At 41.9% G+C, this 22,420-nt stretch overlaps 1 protein-coding gene across 21 annotated transcripts in view; it reads right to left on the bottom strand.

The window, feature by feature from the left end:
• pax2a (paired box 2a) overlaps window positions 1-21,626 on the bottom strand; it is a 30,222-nt gene extending 8,596 nt beyond the window's left edge. The window contains exons 1-9 of one of the 21 annotated variants that reach the window (XM_044214815.1): window positions 20,678-21,614; window positions 18,962-19,139; window positions 18,324-18,344; window positions 17,680-17,877; window positions 14,007-14,092; window positions 13,695-13,814; window positions 12,659-12,703; window positions 5,419-5,594; window positions 3,195-3,315 (exon numbers count right to left, since the gene is read on the bottom strand). In XM_044214815.1, coding sequence (XP_044070750.1) covers window positions 3,195-3,315; window positions 5,419-5,594; window positions 12,659-12,703; window positions 13,695-13,814; window positions 14,007-14,092; window positions 17,680-17,877; window positions 18,324-18,344; window positions 18,962-19,139; window positions 20,678-20,720 — 988 coding nt within the window. In that variant the 5' untranslated portion in view covers window positions 20,721-21,614. Of the gene's footprint in view, window positions 1-3,194; window positions 3,316-5,418; window positions 5,595-12,658; window positions 12,704-13,694; window positions 13,815-14,006; window positions 14,093-17,679; window positions 17,878-18,323; window positions 18,345-18,961; window positions 19,140-20,677 lie in introns of those variants that run through there. The other 20 variants (XM_044214816.1, XM_044214819.1, XM_044214825.1 and 17 more) reach the window with 20 other exon arrangements.
• Window positions 21,627-22,420: the final 794 nt, after the last annotated feature.

The raw sequence follows: 22,420 nt of genomic DNA, 5'->3' as shown, positions 1-22,420 counted from the left end.
AATATATTCTGTTTTTTTTCACCTCTGGTCTCTCATCTGTACAGTTTTGTCATTTCTCACTCATAGGGAGAGAGAGAACTATATAGGTAAGAAAATAGATAGATATAAAGAGAGATAGAAAAGCATTGGATCTTCACATCTGCTAGAGTTGTAGTAGGTCAGAGGGGTGCCCATTTACACCCGACCTCCCCACAGGCTCTGGTGAGAGTGATTATCAAGCCCAACCTGCACAGAGACTACTGTACTCTCATTGGGCGTAACCCTATTTAACTACTGATAAGCAGCTACAATAATATACTATCATTTTTTTCCACATAGAAGGCTTGTGTCAGGATTAGAATGAACTAAAGTCAAGATGCACTGGATCTGCAGGATACTGTATGTTGCTTACTCAGTTCAGGTATCAATAGAAAACTGTGCAGACACATAAATGCTGGACCAGAGCCAGAGACCAGTTAATCATGACATGTTGTTCTATCCATGGACTGAACAGTTCACAGTGTTCGTACGCAAGTACAACAGCTTCTCTACAGCTTGTATACACCAGAAACAAAGTTCCCTGTTTACTTTTTACCCAGTCCGATATGCACAGTGCTAGTGTAAACATGGTAACAAGTAAATATAAGACGCAATTTTGATTTAATATAATCTACTTGCTAATATTAGCAAGAGGCTAGATTTGCTATGTTTCTCTTAAGGGAGGATAAGGGAATCATTAACTTTCAAAGAATTATTGACAAATGTAGTCTTTTTTCACAAAATGATAACATTACAATGATTTTCATTTACATAAAGAAAATCTAAAGATAGACAATGTGCAGGAGGGAAAACCATTTGTAAATGATTGGTGCTTCTTACTAAATCCCAATGAGGCGTTTCAGTGCCCTAAATCTCTTTCTGATTTGGCTGCTGCCCTCCTTCCTAGGTAACCGTCTCTTCCACACATTAGGGTAAACAGAGGACACAAAAGATGGCCGACATTGCTTTCGTTAGCGCCCTTGGAACGCAAAACTGAGCGCTTCATTAATCATTCATCTTTAATAGATTATGCAAATTTCAGGACATAAAAATCAACAAGATCAATAACTATGAATTTTAATTGGGAGCAGAAAACATTTAAAGAATGAATATAATCTCATAGCTCCATCCAGTATGAGAGCATAATTTATTGATAATTGGATCCCAGCCTAAGTGAGGAAGGTAATTTAGCATTTTTCAGCCTTGGCATACATTCCTATTTACAGGGTTTGCTAATGGCAGAAAAAAATATTATGCACTAACAACCTACACCCAATCAAATGCTTCATGCATTACTTTGCATAGTCGTTGAAATAAAGTAATAAAAGTTTACTGGATATTACTTCTGAGTTTAATTTAGTGCTCAGAATACTCACTCACTCACTCACACATTTTTTAATGACTGTGCTAAAGTATGTTGTCATATTCCACTTTAAGAAAAGTTTTGTTAGTGCCTCCTCATAATGCAATCTGTGGCCCCGACGTATATCGCTTTAGAGGGCCCCAGGCCCCCAGGTGGCTTGAAGGCCACCTGCTATGAGTGTGGTCCCCAGAGCGAGACCGCTTTCATAGGAGGAGCCCAGCATAAAAGACAAAAACACACCTTTCTTCTCCTGAGGCCCAACTTTCTGGGGCAAATCTACCTCCCACATATTCAGGAATAAAAGAGGGGTCTTTCTTTTCCCATAGCTCTGTGCCTGGGTCTGGGGCTGGACTAAAGGGATCATTTGAGAAGGGCCACTGCAGTTTTCAGTCAAGCTGTCCTCTTTACTAACTCTCTCTCTCTCTCTCTCTCTCTCTCTCTCTCTCTCTCTCTCACACACACACACACACACACACACTGGGCTCATTGACTTTGATGCCCACTGCATAATTATGGGTGTTTTATTAAAAGGTTGGTATATTATTCTCGAGTCAGTGTGGCCATCAGTAAACCTAACCTCTCCTGGGAAAGAGCCTCAGCAGCCACACTGAAACAATATTTCAATTAACCAGGCAGCCATCAACCTCGACAGCAGAGCAAAAGGAGCCATAGTGCAATACAGAGTGGGTTCGTGTGGGTTACATGATACAGATAGATACAGATAGTTAATACTACAAGATATTCAATACACTGCACCTGCCATAACCTGCTGGCTGTCAGTGGAAGTTACTACTGAAGCAGCAGCCAGTTCATAGGTTGGAAAACACCTGTAATTTCAGTGTTTCTTTCACTGTCTGTGTGTATCTGGGTCTCTCTCTCTCGCTCTCCACAGCATGAAGCAGCCAGCCAGCCACGGTGCTATTCCAGCCGCTGTCAATCAACAGGCTATCATAGCCTTTGATGACAACGACGTGTCGCAGCGAGAACAGCAGCTGTCTCTTATGAGAAGTGCTCCCAGTCAATCTGTTAGCGGGCCATTTCAGGCTAACACAATAGCCAGTTAGGAGCAGCGTGCGAAAGGCCTGTAGGATTTAATGGGCTCAGATGATATATCGCCTTGCTCTGTCCCTCAGAAATAAACACACAGAGAGCCTCAAAAAGTGGTTTGAAAGAGCTTTTTCATTTGGTGATAAGAATTTTATATCGCTGGAAAATGTGTGCGCCTTACGGAAGTGGCAGTCAAGATCTTGGTGAGTCAATGATGATGCTGTATCAAGAGGAGTTTCACATTTTAATACTATAATCCATGAGGATAACAGGTTAAAGGGGAGCCACAAACAGCTGACTGACTATCAGTATTCTCAATTAGTAGTATTGAGTGAAATAAAGTGTAATCTGGGTGTATTTTCAGTAAATTCAGGTGCATTATAGTCCACCAAAAAAGCTCCTTTGTCAGCTGCTGCCATTTTTACCAGCTGCAACAGTGTGTACATGTGGCCTCTGTTGATTATGGGATTGAATTAGACAGATTTTTTAATATCAAGGGGATGAGGAATGAGTAAAATTTGGAAAACAGTTCAAGATATGAGTATGAGCATAATATGCTTGGTTTTATTTTAACTACAAAACTTGTGGAAAACAGTTGGAAAGATGCCATTAAACAATATGTAAATACGTAGCAGCAGAAGCAGAACTAAACACACTATGTTTTTGTTCTTGGCACTACGTTCTACCACCTTGCTGCAGATGTCTTTGACCTGCTGCAGCTGTATGTATTCTTTTAGGGATAAATCTAGCATGAGTCAGATTGTACCTGTCACAACAGAGTAGCTCTGGGAGACACTGGAGGCGAGGTCAGAGCTGGCGCTGGTGGAAAGGCTCGGCTTCACGTCTTCCAGGCCAGTGTTCAGGGATGGGAGTGAGTACTCATTCGCCTGTACACAAATGCACAGCAAAAATATGTCAGTGGAGAAATGCACATGTGAGTATGTGCCAATCAAAAAGAGCAAGTCACACTTTCTACATAAAATAATTTCACATTCCACCATATTGTGTCATGATCTGGATAATATCATGCACTGCATGTAAGCCCACTTTGGGTGCTAGGTTTAGAGCAGATTTCCCAGTTTAGGAGACAATATATGAAATATGTCAGAAGGAAACCCCTAGTGTATCTGAGGAAGCTGTCTGTGCTCCTCTCACTGTGTTTCCTTCTGAATATTTCCTGTGTATTCTGTGAGCACCAGCAACCCCCCTCACCGACCCGTCCCATCCCTGCTCCCTATGCTTTACCAAGACCTATGATGTATGCATGCATTAGGGCTTGTCTGAGGAGAAGGCAGAAAGGGAGAGAGGGATGAGAGAGGGATGAGAGAGGGATTGGGAGAGGAGTGAAAGGACGGGGTGTCAGCTGGCTCTTTGTGCTCCACTGCAGTCATCCCTGTGACCAGTCAAGGGAGGAGACATTCAGGGCTTTGTTACAGAAGAGACATGTGGTGTGGCTTTTTAAAGGGGTGTACAACCTCAAAATCAACCTTTGTGCTTCGCCTTTAGGATGAAAACATAAAACTGGGTTAGTAAAAATATAAAATAGCTTGTATTGTTTTATACCTTTTATACTTTTTTAGTAATTTTTTTTACTTTATATTGGAGGTTTTCATTGCATTTCTTTTCAATTGTGATAACACGTGAAGCTGCAGCCATTTCATTATTTTACAATTTCTCATTCAAAAAAATGCAATACTCTGCTGTCCTGCACCAGAGAACGTAAGGATCACCCACCAACTAGTCTCTTTAGTATTAGTATTTATTCACTTTAATCTCAGGTTAATACTCTGCTAGCAGCCGTGATGAATACTGTTTGTTAATGAGATGACACTTCCTGACCTGACTCTTCTTCTTTGAAAGGATAAGTGTGTGTGCACACATTTGTGTCTGCGAGTGTTTGTATCAGAGTGCGTGTGTGCATCTGTTTGTCTCAATGGGATGGGGTCCCACAGGGGCGAACTGGTGACCCCAGTCTTGTCTGCCTCTATCCCAGATAAACTCTAATTGTCTGCTTACAACTGTTCCCTGGCACTAGGCTGGATGTTCCTCTCTATTCCGCTGGGCCTCAGCAACACAAGAGCCATTTTGTCATGCAGATGGGCTGTGGGCAGGGTTGGGCAGGGCTGGGCGGAGGGCGAGTGGCAAGCACAGAGGGCCCTGAATGACCTGACCACATGGCTGCCAGAAGTGTGGGAGGGATGAGGCCTATTCAGCATGGCCTCTTCAAAATGGCTTTTTAATGCCCTGACGCAGACACCAGACAAGCCCCTAATAGCCTAATATCCCACCTTTTCACCAGTTTAAGAAAAGGAGGGGGTGTTGGAAAGAGGGAGAAAAAAGGAGGTGCATGGAAAGAGTGGAAAGCGGCCTGATTAATATTACATTAAATTAAAACTGATTTTTCTGGACCATTCTGATGCCGTTTTCCTCCCCCCTCCTCCACCTTCTTCTCGCCTTTTTAATACCTTCTCCTCGACTCTTTGTGATTGCAAGTCATTTCCAATTCGTTTTGGTATTGATCTTGCCGTAGAAATCACTTTGGTAATTAGCTGCATTAGAGGCTGTATAGCAGGCTGAGGGGCTGTCCCTCTGATTTATCGTCGCTGTAATTCCCCGCGATCGCGCAGAGATGAAAATGAACTCAATTAGGGCACTGCTAAGGCTGCATGGGCACCCACATAGAGTTCCAATGGAAAAATTAATAGTCTCTTGTTGTTTAACAGTCTAATGAATGTAAATAAAGGTTATCCGCTGTAATAGGCTGTAGGCTTGTAGGTTGCTTTGAGCAAGAAGTTGCACGGAGATTTTTGTCACCTGTGTCAGTATGTGTACCAGTTAATTCACTATATAATGTTAGAAATCAATGTAAATTATTTTATTGTTGACTACTACAGCTTAAGAACAGACAGGAAGAAAGAAACCAGGATGTCGGTGCAAAAACGGTCTGAGCTGTAAATGTCAGGGTGTAGAAAGTAATCTGTCTGGCCAACCTGTTCAGGTTTGATGTGTTCTGAAGTGGGGAAGACATCAGGGTAAGCAGGACGTTCAAACACACGGTCCAGGGCCTCCAGCTGCTGCTGGGTGAAGGCGTCTGCTCTCAGGTGCTTCCTTAAACTCTCCACGCTGCCCTGAGAGTCGCTGCCAGGGCCTGAACCATCAGAGCCATCTACAGAAAGAGGGAGAGGAAGATGGGAAGGGAGGAGGGAGGGTGACAACATTCTGCATCAGGACATACTTCCAGTCTTTTTACCTGATATTATTCAACAGGCTAACAATGTGAGATAAGCATGAGGAGAATTTTTTTTGTTTTGAGCTCAATGGGTGTGAGAGTGATGGCATGAGGAGCAGCAGTAAATTCAGGGAGACCCACCAGCATGTCTTCCTTTTATCTTCCTCTCTGTTTTTCACTGTCTCCCTCTCTTCCTCTCACACACATACACTCACTCAAGCAGCTCTCCGCCACACCCCAACCTCTCCTTGTGGCCACCATCAGCACAGTCATCATGTGATAGGTCTATGGTAATTGATGGATTACCTTCAGCGCAAATATATACTTGTAAGGGAGAGCGTGTGTTTCAGGAGGAGAAAGTAGGGCTGGCGATTACATACAGAGCCTCTCATTCTGCCAGCGGGAAATGGAGAGCCATTATTTAACTGCACTATTTCCTCCTGAACATATTACCCTTCCCTCTCTCTGTCTCTCTTTCTCTCCCTCCATCCCCCACATATTGCCTGTCTTCTGGAAAACAGAATGAAGTGGGGACGGTACTCAGGGCCGAATGAGGACAGGGCGTCGAGGGCAAGCGTATGCATTTCCTCACTCGGTCACACTCTATATAAACAAATGAGCCTATGCTTCCCTCGTTCTCCTGATCTCTGACCCTATCAACTCAGCCAGGGAGCCCACTGCTGCCGCTGCAGCTCTACCTCTGCTCGCTCATCAAGTCCTGAACACTGAAAGAAAAAATCTGAAGCTAAAACCTCCAGCCAGCATCCCAGGAACCTCCACTCCACTGCCTGCCTCCTGACACCCTCCCTTCCTCCCTATACCACGCCGCCAACAGCGGATGAGGGCTTTAGCTCCCATACAAATCTGTCATTCTAAATTTGCAGCAGATTATGTTCTCTCCTGGGCGAGCCAGCGGTGATATATGATATGCAAGCCTGCTATTGATTGCCTGATCCGCCAGCAGAGGAGGGAGGCGAAATGAACTTGGAATGAACATCATGCCTCAACTCATTGTGCGTATAATACTCTACTTAATCCCACATTTTTCTGTGCTATGGAATTCAATTGATCAATCATGTTCCACTGATGGTACCATTTCAGGGGCGTTATTGCCATTCTGCTCGGCTGCTTGACCTTTTTTCAATGGCTGAGGCCAGAGGATGAACCCGACTCGCACCAAGAAATAGATCCATGGAGAGAATGGAATAGAGGACTGCAATTGGGTATGAGGGTGTGTATGTGTAGATGGGAGGGTGTGTGTATGTGTATGTTTCACTGTTAAAATATATTGACTTTAGCTTTGTGTAACATTTCTGAAGGAATCAGTTTTTTTCTCCTGCCACATGTGTTTTTCCAACCATTAACTGAATATTTTAGCACAAGCTTTTTTTAAAATCTTTTTTTCAAACAGCTCCCTTGGGAGGAGGGTTAAGGGTTGCTGGTGGTGGAGCAGCATTAGTGTTGCTGTATGAAACTCAATTGTTGTCTGTGGTACAGAAGAAAATGGAGTCATTAATTACCTCGTATCAGCTGGTATGAGAACATTGGCAAGCTCAATCAATAGCAACTGTTTGTCATTCACTATGGAGGAGCATGCTTATACTCAGCACCCTCTCACACACTTAATCAGACCTTCTGAACTGGCTGCAAAAGGACATAGATTCCCATCATAGGATACTCTTTGGTGATCTACACGTAAACAAAGCCTCACTACCAAAATTAAAAACCAAATTTTGGAAACTGCTAAGGATTGACAGGCATTTTAACACAGGGACCAACAATAAACAACAACTAAATCTATATCAGCAACACTTTGTGATGTTGTTAAAGGTTTGTTTACACCAGTAAATGTTTTAAAAATTGGAGTGAAACAGGCCTACTTTTAATCATGTAGGCTTCAGACAAACAATGTTATCATCACTAACTCTTCATTTATGTATGTGAATATCTTTCAAATGTATGTGGTAAAAGCATTACTGATTTGGCCTTTAAAAAGAAATACTAGTAAATAATTTATTTTCAGAATTCACCATTAGAGGTTCATGTTTGACATATATCATAAGATAGCTGGAATAAATCAGATTCATCCTTTGACAGTCAGCGTGTCAAGTGAAGTGTGAAGCTCGACTGTCAGATCGCATGCGTGTATGTGTGTGTCTCATTGACTGGTTTGTTTCATTTTCTCAGTGTTTCTTCAAGCCCTTTGGGTGTCTCAGCAGGTATTCTCTTATCACTCCCACAGCACCAGCTGACTGTGTCTCTTCGTTTTAACACCAAAGTGTGAGGAGACAAACCGAGATAAAAACAAGACTCTCCAACAGTGACATTCACACATCAACCCTGAAGCAATATATTTTCTGGTAAATGGTTTCTTTGATCAGGTTGAACAGAGAGATGCTGTTTGACCTTGTTGTGTCCAAAAGTTATATATTTCATCACAATCTATTCAAACATTTTAAGTGGACTGTAGAGCTTTGTACCAAACTCAAAGATCCAAAGACAAACTCAACCAACGGACATGAAACTGCAACTGGCCTTCTTGTTTATCAATAATGCGATAAAAGAATCTTTAGGAAGCCTTCAGGAAACTAATGTTTACACTCATGCACTTTTAGCCATTTGTACACACACATGTACAGAGTTAACCAATGACAGCAGCTACTGTGAAACAGACCACAATGGTATCAAAAGCTGTTCTGTTTTGTTTTGTCTCTAAGGGGGATGTTAACGTCCTGTGGTGGCATGGTGCCACTTTATGTCCTTCTTTCATCTCCCCTGTTCCTGTGATAAGATAACTCAGAGGAGAGTAGAGGTGGGGGCTTGTTTGAAAGGCAAATGAATTCCTGCACACTACCTGGCTCTCTCTGTAAATCAATGGTACGGGGTTTCCTAGATCAGAGTCCTCTGCTGATAGGTGAAATGATGCTAGCGCAAATTGTGGATAATTTGTTGATGTTTTTAAAAATGCAGTTATGCTTGAAAAAAAAGAGAGTACAAACAAACTGGTATACCCAGAGGGTGAACACTCCTCCCCTGTAAGCTAGCTATATTTATGAAACCTCTGAAGCGGAAAGGAGAGAGGTGGGTGGGGTGGGGGAGAGAGAGGGAGAGAGGCAGCAACACTGCCATGGCTGTTAAGATCCTGTTATGTTGTGGCATGTTTAAGAGCTTTATTAATTCGATTTAGCACCACCAACCAGTGTACTGACTGTCAACAGGCATAGCGATGCTTATTTGATATTTGCACTCACTGCCAGCACTGAGGCTGCGTCCATAGTATTTTGAAGCACTCTAGTTATTTGATTTACTTTGATTTAAATTCTCAGATCCAGGCCAATGCAGAAAATTTGTAATAAAGAAATAAAAGTACACAACTATTTGGATACATTTTGTGAGTCTATGACATAAATAAGAGGGTGGCTGTAGATCAGCTGGTAGAGTAAGTTGACCTTTAATTATAAGGTTGGTGGTTTGATTCCTGGCTGTCCACATGTCAAAATGTCCTTGACCAAAATACTGAACTGCTCCTGATGTGTGTTTGTGGGAAAAAAAAGTTGATTTGGACAAAACTGCCAAATGAAAGTAGAGTTATATTTGCACATTGTGTGAAACACACTGCAAAAATCTCTGTTTTATCAAATAAAAATATGCCAGTGCAGTGAGACTATTTCAATATATTCTTGAGTCTTTAAACAAGAAAGAATAAAGCAGAAGAAAAATTAAACTTAAAAAAATATTTAAAAAATACTTAAAAACACATGGGTTTGCATTGAAAACAAGTTAAAATAATCTTTTTTCCCCACTTGTTTTAAGAAAATAAGTAATTTAGGACTGCAGGCAAAAATAACTTGATGAGAAGGGTAATTTTGCAGTACACCCTCTCCCTCTTTTGTATGACTCCATTCCCATCTCTTATTTTACTTTGTCCTCCTCTGCTTTTATCTCTATCCTCCTCTGGACCAGTCTGTCGTTTAGCGTTGCCACCCTGTGTGGTGAGTATTTGTGGAAATGCAATTAATGTCTCTCCTCTTTTCTCTTGCCTTTTCTCCCTCCTCAAGCTGAGTAATGCATCGCGCCATTAATTCTCGGCATCGCTGCCCGTAATTGACTTTTCTCTGACATGATTCCACTCCATTGAGTGAATTCCCTCTCCTTATATTTTTGTGACGGATCTCATTGTATATTGTTTACAACTATACGTGGCCATGTTGCTGAATGCAAGTGGTTAACCCACAAGACTCAGAAAGATGACGGGGGCCAATAAGAGGAGAAATTAAATGTTGAAGAGAAAGAACGACAGAGATAGAGCAGAGAAGGAAGAGGGGGAGAAATGCAATGTCGACCCTTTTGTGTCCTCCTCTGCTGTCGGGGCCCTAACAGCTTCTTGTCTCTATGTTACGCTCTGTGGCCCCTCTCAAACCTGGGCTTTTCTCACTCACACACACCCCATCAGGGCCATCATGGTGCTCATGATTCCATTTATTTCTGTCTCGCTCTGGATGCATTTATTTTCTAAAGTGATCCTCTATTGACTCATTGTCATGGACTGGCTTGACTAGCCAACCAGTGTAGGCCCAGGTTCAAATCCATACACTAACTGATTTAAACTCCACAAATGGGTCATATGTGCTAAAAGATACACACTGGACAATCTCTAAAAGGGCCAAATATCACATTTGAACAAATAAAAACAGCGACTGTATGATTTTTCCTAAAGCTATTGAACAAGCTTGATGTTAATCTGGCTGCTGCGTGCGACCATTCTTTTATGCCATGAATGAACAACCTGCTAGGCCATATTTTCTTCTCCTCGCTCACACACTCATCAGCTCCCTCTACACTCATCCCACACCCATGCTACAATCACAAGTTATGACCTTTGCTTTCTCCATCTAATTTATCACTGTGGCTCCCTACTGCTTGTCCTCCCCAGAGCTCCACTGGGCTCCATCCAGGACGTGGTAAGCCAGCGATGAGAGAAACATACAGTTAGGTCACATCAACCTGACTGCATACAGCAGCAAGGTCAGGAGTAACCTATCACTGTGCGCAAGACTAGGAAAACACTGAATTAATAATACTGCAACTCTAATAAAAACAGCATTTCCTTTAAAAAGAGAACAAATTAGAGCGGATATGTCTATCATGATAATTAGCTCAAAACAGTCTCCGAGAAATGACTGGAAGGCCCAAACTTTTCAAATGAGTGCATGGACTTCTAGCACTTTAATACACATTTGACAATCACACAGCAGTTGTCACCCAATCCTCAATGCCTTTTCTTGGCTTCCACTTCCACCATAGGTTTAAATGACTGAGTGAGAGCATGCTGTACAACAGGCTAATTTCCCCACTTCACTATTAATGCATTTGGCAGGAACAACACTCCATTTCCTGTAATGAGATACACAAATAAATCTGGCTATGGATAGATTCGGGGTGGGGTGGTGGTAGTGATGATGGTGGAGGAGGAGGGGGGTTGGGGGGTGGGGGTGGGGGCAAAGGAGGGGGCGCATTGAGACGCATTCTCCCAGCACTGGCATAATTGGTATCGCTGCTTGCAGACATGCAAACCAATCTCTGCACAGATAGGGCTGAGTCTCTCTCTTTCCCCCCCTTAAGGCTATTTCTTTTGTCTTTTCGATAGCTTGCACATCCAAGATGGGGGTGGGGGGGATGTTAATTTGTGAATTAATAGCTTTTCTCTGCAGAATTGCAAATTCTTTTAAATGTCACTATGTTCACTGTGTGAGGAGCATCCGAAGCCACAGAGTTACAAACAGACACACATTTCCATGCATAGGTGTGTATGTACGCATGCACAAATCCTAAAACTAATCCTTGCTCAACTCTCATTGAGGCTGCCAGGACCTCTTTCTTCCCCCCTCCCCTCATAAACCCACTTTTCCCCCTCATTCCCCTGCTCCTCTGTCTCTCTTTTTCCTCCTGCCATCCTCACTCGAAGCCGTCCAGTGTAACATGCTACTTTTAATTTGCAATAACACGTGACAAGGACAGATTAATGGCTCTTATGGCACCTATGTCCCTGAAGCTCATCTTACGGGGACCCGGTGTACATAACGCGTGTCACACTACATTATCTCTACAGCCCTCCAGTAATGGGGACCTTTTTCTTCCTCAAAGGGCAATCGCTGACTTCAGCCACACCGGGATCACACGCCACCACCATCACAACACCAGCGGTACAAGAACCGTGCAATGCTTTTTTCATTTTCATCACGGTCAAATTGTCACAATGTAGGCACAAACGTGACGCTTTCAAGGTTAAAATCTTTGATTGGTTTACAGACATGCAACAAAGTCAGGTGAGTTATTTGTAGAATATTCTCAACAATGTGGAAACTCTTGCTGCACTAGGTCTCCCCTTGTTTTTAATGTATTTATTCACTTACTTATCTATTTACTTATATATGTATTTACTGAGTTGTCTGACAAGGTAACATGTTAACATTTTAGCAGGTAACTTTCTGCTGTGACATAGTCTTGGCTAGCTCAGGTAGATGGTCCGCCTGGAGCTAGGACCATCCCTGTAGCTTTGTTTTGTAAAATAACGACAATGCTGAAACAATTTTAAAAATGTGGGCAATTGAAAATGACCATGAATAACCAAACACAAGAGCCGCGGTGGATTTCTTGACATTGCAGGCCAAATTTTGAATAAAAAAAAGAGTAGGTTACAATAAACTGCATCTTGTTGTTAAAAATCCACTGCTATCTTTACCTAATAACAATTCTAAACAAGCTAAACTGTGCATTACTGTATATTGAACTGCATGCCATTAAATGGAAAATAGGATTTTCCACAGTTGCTTTAGCTTCATTTATTTTAATTTCTCGGGAGATTATTTATTGGAAAAATCTTCCCCGCCCCGTCCTCATAAGCTCATAACCCTGGAAGAGCAAAAAACAGTAATTGAAAGGAAAGTGTTGTGATCTGATTGACCAAAGCAAAAGAGAAGGTTGTCTAACTTCACACTTACAATGTCCTATTTTCCTTCCATCCAAGTGGTTGCCACTCCAGAGAACTAAAGAGACAGAAACATAAAAGAAGGAAGTGGCCTGTTTTGATGAGTGCTCTTTGAGATCATTTTCAACCATATCATACCATCAGCCACCTCAAAGCAGTACCACAGAATCACACATGTGCACACACGCACACACACACACACACACACACACACACACACACACACACACACACACACACACACACACACACACACACACACACGCAGCCCCCTCCCTGCCTCCACCGGTCTGTTCCTACACCTGTTCAGGCCTCCATCAGGGACATGTTAATTCATAGGCATTAAAAAAGCCAATTGTTTGCAAAACCGATAATCTATTAGCCCTGAGGCAGTGTGTGTCCACTCTCTTGCCTTGCCTAGGAATGGCAAGGAAATTCTGGCTTGGACCGAATAGGCTTCCACTTAATCTTTGAGTGTATCTAGGTCTTTTTTTCTTGCCAGTCCCCTGGTAGTGTATAGTCTAGTATACAGTCTTACAAAAATACTTTATTATTGAATGTTTTAATGCTGCTCAGCACCACAGAATAAAATATAATTAATCCAAAAATGTATTCATGTATCTCTACAGTGCAGAATATTAAATAACTGACTGATAGTATCAAGCTTCTTTTTCTGCCTTTTGTTATGTTATAGAAATGAAAGCAAGGAGCAGCAGCACTAATGCCTTGCCAAGTGGGATTAGAGTTGTATGACAGCTATATGGGATATCTACAGTACGTCTGAACATCGTATAAAATTGAGATGCAGCTCTGTAGGCGTATGGTAAAACGTAGGGCATCAAAAAGCTGATTAAATTGCAACACTCTCTCAACACTCGCCCTGCCTGATATACAACATAACAAGTCACTGGAGACAGCACACAGAAACACACTTGGCTGCAGCGCTGTCAAAAATGCCATCTTCTTAACACACAGGGAAAAAAAGTAGGAGACGAGTGATGGAGAGGATTAAAAGGATGGGAAACAAAGGGATCTTGTGTCTCCCTTACCATCATCTCGTTTCCTTTTCTCGCCGTTGGAGCGGGGGATACCCAGGATGCCGTTGATGGAGTAGGATCCTACGGGATCGTTGGAGGCGCTGGTCACAGGGGGCGAGGCTGTGCTGGGCACTGATGGAGAAAGCTGAGTTAGTGTGTGTGTGTACAGTATGTGTGTGTGTCTGTCTTGTGTGTTTATTCCGGTGCATGTGGGTTAGTATGTGAAAAAAGGATGGTTGTGTTCATGTTTAGGTGTTTTCTTTCTGTTTCAGCAGCCCTGATTGGCTCATTTGACTTTGGCTGTGTAGCCTCATTCACGCTCACCTATGGTGTGGCCGGGCGTGGAGAGCGGCGTAACAGATCCGTCCGGGGACGGGTGGAATGGCTGCTGGACTTTGGTGCGGATAATCCTGGTAAAGTGAACAACAGACATGGATCAATCAATACTGCTTCCAGAGCATGGAGATTTCACCCCAGCCGCCACGGGACACTTAAACACGGCACTTCAGGTCCACTTACGGCTGTGCATGTACAAGTGCTCCATCGTTTGGGGCGCTTGTATCCTCATATTCAGGCCCCTGTCACAAATAGCCAATCTCTGGGCTTTAGGGGCAATCTCTCTGCTCCTGTGTGAGGCTGAATAGGGGCTGCCCCCTGAGATTGTGGATTCAATCTAGCTAGATTCTGAGGTTAGAAATATGATAAAGTCCCCATACCAGTAAGATGTGATGTGGTGGGAAAGTCTTCATTGCACTTTGGTCTGAATGATCTTGCAAACAAAGCATGAAATCACATCAATTCACCTCAATGATCAGCTTCACTGGCTCTACCTGGCCAACTCTAATAATCTCCCTCTCCTGCTCCCCACTCCCTCTTTTCTCCTCACTCTCTCTTTCTCTCTTCATCTCTCAAACCTGATCTTTCACTCCTCTCTCTCCCAACCTCATCGCTTTTTCTCATTTCTACTCTGCTGTCCAATGTGCTCTCTCTTTTTTTTTACTGTACTTTACAATATCTGTCGTTCAAACCCCTCATCTCTTTCTTTCCTTCTTTCACTCTTCTCCAATTCATTTCTTTATTCCTCCCTGTATTCTCTGTCACCTTTCTGGTGTCTGTTGTAGTTTTTGGTCTTTTTGTTGCTCAGTGTAGCACACAGGAATCCTCCAGGCTCACTGAGGATCAGAGCCTATTGATTGGGACTACGGGATAGAAAAGTTGACGACGAATGGCAGCGAGGAACAGCAAATGCAAATGGTGATCTATAAATTATATGTGACAGGAAAGCAATAGCGTTTTATTGGACCAGCCTCAGACCACTGCCACCACTGTATTTTAATCTGTGGTGCACTTTTAAATAGATAAGTAAAAAATAAAAGAAAGTGTCACAATAATCTGGAACGTTAAGGTGACAAAAATTAGAGGCCTTAGAGATAATATTACATTTGTAAATTTGAAGATTTTTGTAATTCTTTTAGCAAAACAGAGAGGTACAGTGGGATTTACACAAGCTCAGCTTTAGCTCTTATGGGACATGATCGCATTACATTAAACCATGACTATGGTAATCTTTTGATTGACAGACGAACATGAGATCATTGAATAACAGGCAGCGTTGTGTACCGACAGAAATCCCACATGGAAGCCCTCTCACTCCAGAGGAATGACAAAAACAAACTTTTACAGACTGCAGATGAGGCGAACGACGTTCACATGTGCGTGCAGCATCCAGCAATAAGCTATCAATTCTGAATCAGACAGCTGCGGGGTTAACTTCCTCAGGGGCAAAAATGTACATCAGACTCTTTTCATTCCCCTCACTATCATGTGTCCTCCATACTCTCTCCTTGAGGCAGGGCAACAAAGGCTAGCAGCCTCCTCCAGAAAACACACATCAATATTTTATTTGAATTTCTAACATCTCACCACAACAGTTATCTGACCTCATGACTCGAGGGAGCCTCATAAATTCAAGGACTTTGTTTCAAGTCTATGTTGCTGATATTGAATAAGCAATTTGGATGGGTGAATTAACGACTTTGGTGTTTGGGTGTTGTAAAAAAATATCTCCAAAGAAAGATTAAAATGTGGATCAATATGATTGAAAGCTGCTTAGGACCTTATGGGTACGCCTCTGTCCACTGGGCATGGTGCAGTGGGTGGAAACTCCTCTCTGCGGTAACAAAACGAAGTGCAACCCAGTCTCTGTGTAATCTTTAATAATTCATGCAGGAAAAATGTGTTTAAAGGCAGGACATCCTCTTTAGTCAACAGGGAAGATGTCAGCCCCTTAACCACAGAGACCACCAGGGGTCCACTTTCTCTTTCTCGCCCTCTGTCTGCCTCTTATACTTCTCTTCCTCACTCTTTTCCTCCTCCACATCTTTCCCAATCCTCCCTTTAAGACCAACAGTCAGAAACGAAAACAAATTTTTTAAGAAACATTTTAAAAAGCCTGTAATGTGGAAATTATTACTGGAGTTAAGGTTCGATTTTTATAAACATTTCAAAATGCTCCTGTGCATTTTTTATGTTGTAAAATAAATAACAATGAACCTTTCTTCAATGCTAATATACATTTTGGGGAATAAAAATTCAGGAGTGAAACCTACTTATTGTTTTGTTGTGATTTGTGAGGCCATGCTTTGAGGAAAAAAATGCAGTTTTGTGCATTTCCACAAGGTCTGATGTTAATTATTAATGTGCAGACCAACTTAGTTTCAAAGGACACAATTTCTCCTAATAGTGCTGTTCCATACAGCTCAAACCAAGCAGGTTATCAGAAATGTTTTCAAATAGTAACACATAAAACATTGCCTCCACACACCATAGAATACATTTTGCTTGGTTTTATGAACAACAGGTGAAAACAGAGAAAGGCTCCAAAAGACCTGTTGAAACCATAATTTCCATGGCAGCCTGATTTCCTAATATTTCTTTTCTCTTTTTTGCAAAGATTCATCCCTCTCCTGCATTTAGCTGGATGTGTTATGAGACTCTCTTCAGCTCATTAAAATGTAATGCCGATGACCAGCTCTCTGGAACAGTGCCTCCTAACCAAAGTTCATCACTTGCAGGCACTATCGGGCTTTTTTTCACTTTGCACACATGCACTGGGGCTTTTCAACGGAGTCCTCTGTCTGAAGATACTTTGTCCACTGCTGTCCGCTTCATGAGGAAAGGTGAAGGTATAGGGTGTCTGCTGCTTTAGCTGCTTCAGTGGAACAGAAACTCTTTTATAGTCATTTACCCATAGATAAACACTGTTTTAGGAAGGCAATTTTTCTCTAGTCTATATTTTTCTAAAGGTATTCTACTTACACTGTAATTATTATTAACTAACAATAAGACTAATAATGATAACAATAAGAATAATAATGATAATAATAATGTGTGATTAAAACCGGAATAATTTAGAATTGTCCAACCACACTATTATCCTAAATGTGTGATCTGTTGTCTCTCCACATTCACCTCAGTGTTGGAAAACAGAACAATTGGTTGGCAATAAAGAGGCTGCTGCCGCCTCTGTCGCAGTGTGGTCCGCGTATTGAACAACTTTGTTGGGTATTTCCCTCCGCCTCTGGATCTGGTTACGCGGTATTGATCGGTTTTTATCGGGACAGATGTGATTCTTCGTGGCCCCAGCCTCAGCTCCCGTGCTGGCTGTGTCGTGGAGGGCCGCACAGGAGATTGAATTGCACTTGTGAGACCACCCCGGATAGGCTCGGCTGGAACTGACTCTAGTTCAGCCTTGTAGGTGACGATAAATTGGTATAGCTTATTCTGCTTATTTCAGAGCTGATTTATCCCATTTACGTTTGGCATTTTTTTCATCTGATTTTCCTTTTGTGTTTGGGTCACTCCAACAATTTTCTCATACATGTATGCACACATTTAGAAAGAAATTTTGTTTCAGAAAGAATTTAGGCGCTTTGAGACAATTCGGCATGCTTATTTTTAGAATATCATAACATGAAAAACTGTTTTTTCCACCTACCTGTTGATGGATGAAACGCTGGGGACAGTGTCGTTGTCGCAGACGGCCTCAGCCAGTAGTCGGTCCCTTATCTCCCAAGCGAACATGGTTGGATTCTGGCGCTTGTATTCAGCAATTTTATCCACCACTTTCGGAGTTGCAACCTTTGGTTTGGAGCCTCCAATGACTCCGGGTTTAATACTGCCGGTTTCATAGTACCTGCATGGGGACAGAGTGAGTGTTCCTGAATGGATCCCTCCTTAATTCAACAATCCAGTCAAGTCGTCTGATTGATGGGAAAGGTGGCTTAAAAACAGTTTGTGTGGAAACAAATCTCCGCCGACCTTCTGCAGTTACATGTAAAATTACCTACAAATATGATGGCGGCTCTAATCTATTAATTGGTCTGGAAGTGTGATGTTATATGGACCTAATCGAGTATCAGCTGGAAGGCGAACAGAGCGGATTTTCAACGAAAAGCAGTGTAATTAAAATCACACAATATAAGCAGTGAGACGGACAGAACAAAGGACAGTTTAGCTGTAAAAGCACAGTTTAGACCTCATTTCCAGTCTCCATGAGCTTACAGTAGCATGCACGACATGCCACCATGACCTATTGATAAATGTTGGTGACAAACATTCAGTGTGTGTGAAATGAAATACCTCTGAAATGCCTTCTGATAGCTGAAAAAAATATATTTCAAAATATTATCTCACAGCATTTGTGCTCTGAAGTAAAATGATGTAGACCTAATTTCTCAGGTTTAAAGTAGACTTTACACTGATGAAAAAAATATAGGAACGTAAAGTATGTATTTATGGTATTTTTCTAATGGGATTATGATACTCAAAGGTGAGTTTATAGTGGCCGTAGATGTGGTGTTTTTCTTAATCTGCGAGTAATCTTCCAAATTGTGTCTCTAGACCTGAAAAGTCAGTTTTCAAGTGACCTCATGGTACTTTATACACTTTCTTTATCAGCTATAGTCTCCTATAATGTTAATACAGCCTCATATTCCTCTGGGTTATTTTTTATCCTTAATGTTTAGCTGTAAACTCCTAAAATTTATTTCATGATTATGATGCTTTTCTCTTGCAAGGCTGCAGATGATGGATAGAAAATCTCGGACGCAGAACTGCTGTGTTCAAGCCAAAAAAAGAGAGAGAAAGAAAGAAAAAAATGACCTGCCTATATAAACGATGACTGAGGCTGAAATAGAGCTGGGTGCGCATATACGAGCTATAGAAGATTGATGTTTGACACACATAGGGCTCTGTTGGTAGTGGATCCCCCCTTTTACCTGCCGAGGATTTTGCTGACACAGCCGTGACTGACCCGTAGCTGTCTGGAAATGTCGCAGGGCCGGACGCCCTGGTGGGCCAGCTCCACGATCCGCTGCCTCACCACGTCTGGGAGGGGTCTGCCGTTCACAAACACCCCGCCGAGCTGGTTCACACCGCCGTGCCCTGCGTGGGACACAACAGCAGCACAGGGGAGCATAACATTACATACCTGCAGAGGACACGGTTTCTCTTCATGTGGACTCTTTTTGGTTTTTCTGATATTTTCTGGGAGAGGTCTGTATGTTTTATTTCCAGTCTAAAAGGTTAAATCACATTACTGTTGACATACACACATACAGTATAATGTAGGTTACATACACACACATAGAAGCACACACATTTTAATTTTGGCCAACAGTCTTTGTTGCTGCATGAATTATAAAATATCTTTAATTTGTAGTGGAATTAGATATAATAATAATAGGCCTAATAATAATAATAATAATAATAATAATAATAATAATAATAGCCTATTAATTGTTGGGTAAAACATAGAAATTGAAGCGACCTGAGGGTGAAATTCAAGTAGAATTGTGTTGCTTTCAAATCTAGAAAATAAAAACTAAATAAAACAAACAACATAAATATAAAAATAAATACACCTCACTGGCTCTTTTGATACCCAAAACTAAAACTAAAACTCCTCTCCCCCTGTAACATCGGCCTGGTTAGGCAACATTTTCCAAGAGTATCTACCTCCACTGCAGCCTAACACATGTCGCAGATATTATGTTTCAACCTGTTTAATTTTCCTTGCACAATTATTCTAAATAATTAAAATGAGCTTTGATAACTCATATTACAAACGCGGATGGTGCGAATGAGGAGGAATCAATAATTTACACACAGTCCGGGTCTTCTTTACCCATATCGTATGGAGAAAAACATGAAGAAAATAAACAAGTTAGAGCAACTGCTTCATTTTTCACGCTTAGTTTTATTCTAAACCACCGAACTGTAAAGTGAGAGATGATAAATAAAGAGACATGTTTACATCCATTTACACACAGCGTGCTCTTTTCTCTCGACAGCAACTGTCATTTCACAGGTAATAAAAGCTTTGTATTTAAATTGGGGAGTTTCTGTTTTGTCACTTAAAAGTAAATGTAGCTCAAACAAGCCCACGTTTTCTCATTCTGATTAACCTCTAAACCAATTAAGCTTTACACAGCAAACTCCCAACTAAAATAAAAATAAAAACAAAACTCTTCAGTGACCAATGTGCTCTTAAAAATAACACCAGAAATGTTGCTGTTTTAAAACATTTTAGCAACCATCTGTCATGGTTTTCTCTGTGTCTTATTCTCATTTTTATTATTACCTAAATCAACGTAACTAAATCTATTTTAAATTACTCTTCTGGCAAAAATGTGCCAATGTTTTTTTTTTGTTGTTTGAAGAAAATTTGGTTTTAGAACAATAACTAAAGATACTAACATGTTTAATATTTGAGAGCTGTTTTCATCTTCAATATAGTAAAACGTTGGCAAATAACGAGCCTTAATGGACTTAAAATGAAAAATACTATATGAGCACGTTTCAAAATTTCTAACTTCGTGTTTTCTGTATAAATTAGACCGCAGTCATTGCAAACATCCTCTGTCTAATTGGTGCAGGAATTAAAGTCACAACACAGAAATGTTATTGTCTATAAACTTATTCGGTATACTCACGGTGCATCGCCGAGAAGGGGTCCGCTTTGCAGTGAATATCCATTGGATAGCAAAGGAAAGAAAGGTAGTCTACTGAGGTCGCCGTTTCGCCTCTGTGATACAGCTTTAAGGAGTAAAAAAAAAACACAAAACAAGGACTTTTGGTGTAAAACAGTCCGTGTGGGAAGAGTCCGCAGGCTGCAGCAGTAAACAACTTCTTGGTTGCGATGCTAAGTTTTCCTCCTGTTCAAGTCTAAACTCAAAAGTCTGCAGAAGGGCTGTCAGGTGCAGAGCATGACCCACGCGTGTGCAGAGCGCACCAGTCGCAGCAACATTGACTCAAACCGGGTCACTGTTTGTGTTTTAAGGACATCATGAGGAAAACAAAGGAGTAGCTGAGTGTCCACGGGTCCGCTCGGGAATCTGCAGCCGAAAAATCCTACTCCTCTGACGGCGTGGAGGACCGGCGGGCTCTGTAGTTTAATCAGATAGGGGCGGAGATGACAACAACATGGACACGGCGAAGTACAGAGCAGTGTGTCCCCCTCTCCTCCAGAATGGGCTGTACCTAAGCGAAGCTTTGGGCTGAGAATGAAACCCCTCTCCTTGTGTGTCTGTTTCTAAAAGCTGCAGTCCCACAGATCACCCCCCCTCTCCTACCTCCATCCCACAGATCCCTCGCATAGAGATGGATGACTTGTCAGACAAAGGCAATAGATTCCAACACTTTGTGATTCGCCCACGTAAAAACCTGCAGCTCAAATGAGGAGGTCCCTGCATCCGACAGCCAGGAAGGGGAGGGAGACGAAATGGGAAATGATGAGACTTTGGGGTGAAGAATCAAGGAAATTAAAGGCAGGGGGTAGAAGAGAGGTAAAGCACTGTCAGGCTGGTGTATGTTGTTTAAAGCGACGCTTCTCAAATGTTTTCATATGAAAGACTCCCAATTGAAACACATTATGAGACTGGGACTCGGGGATGGCCACATGGGAAGATTTTTGTTGTTGGCACTGCATTTTTAAAGTGATATTGAAGAGCCTAAAGCAAGATATTTAAAACAATCATAATTCTACATTTTCTTGTAAATTAAATAATAATAAAATCGAATTAACCCACTTTGTGAGCCTCTGGTTCAAACTGTAAAAATCTCTATATCACTCTATATAGATGTTTTTTTTTTTTGCAAACATGAAACACAAATAGGATATGTTTTTGCACTAAAATCTCCTCTATTTTGGAACATGTGATGTGTTTTTACAGCATGTCACCCCAAGCTTGTCATTGCATTATGCTTCTAGCGTCCTGTTCTTAAATTAATCAGAAAAACAAAGAAATCAAACAGTCTTTGCATGAACCATTAATCAGGTTGGATGCAAATCCAATTTCCAGTTGCGGAGGAGGAGATGCGCAAGGTGAGCTCGCAACCTGCAGAGGGAGAGTCAGTCAGTAGGCCATCATCATCATCATCCACTCACCGCCTGTGTGCAGCATCGCTCTGTAGATGGCGCTCATACAGTAGGTTACACAGGCCGCTGTGCTCATGCAGGCGGGCGGGCAGGCAGATAGGCTGCTGCTGCTGGGGCTGGCCGGGTCAAAGGTTGGGGGTAAACCTACTGTAGCTGAATTGTGTGCTCTTAATCTCTTCCGGTAGAGCTCAACCCGAAAGGAAACAGTCAGTCAAAGAAGATTCGTAGATTTTAAAAGCACTCTCTTTAATGGTCTGTGGCGTGAGGTTAACATTAACTTCTGCGTGTCTGTAACTGA

The sequence above is a fragment of the Siniperca chuatsi genome, linkage group LG11 (genome assembly GCF_020085105.1).
Source record: "Siniperca chuatsi isolate FFG_IHB_CAS linkage group LG11, ASM2008510v1, whole genome shotgun sequence".
Taxonomy (NCBI): Eukaryota; Metazoa; Chordata; class Actinopteri; order Centrarchiformes; family Sinipercidae; genus Siniperca; species Siniperca chuatsi.
The sequence above is the reverse complement of the archived record's forward strand: the minus strand, read 5'-3'. Positions and strand labels throughout refer to the sequence as shown.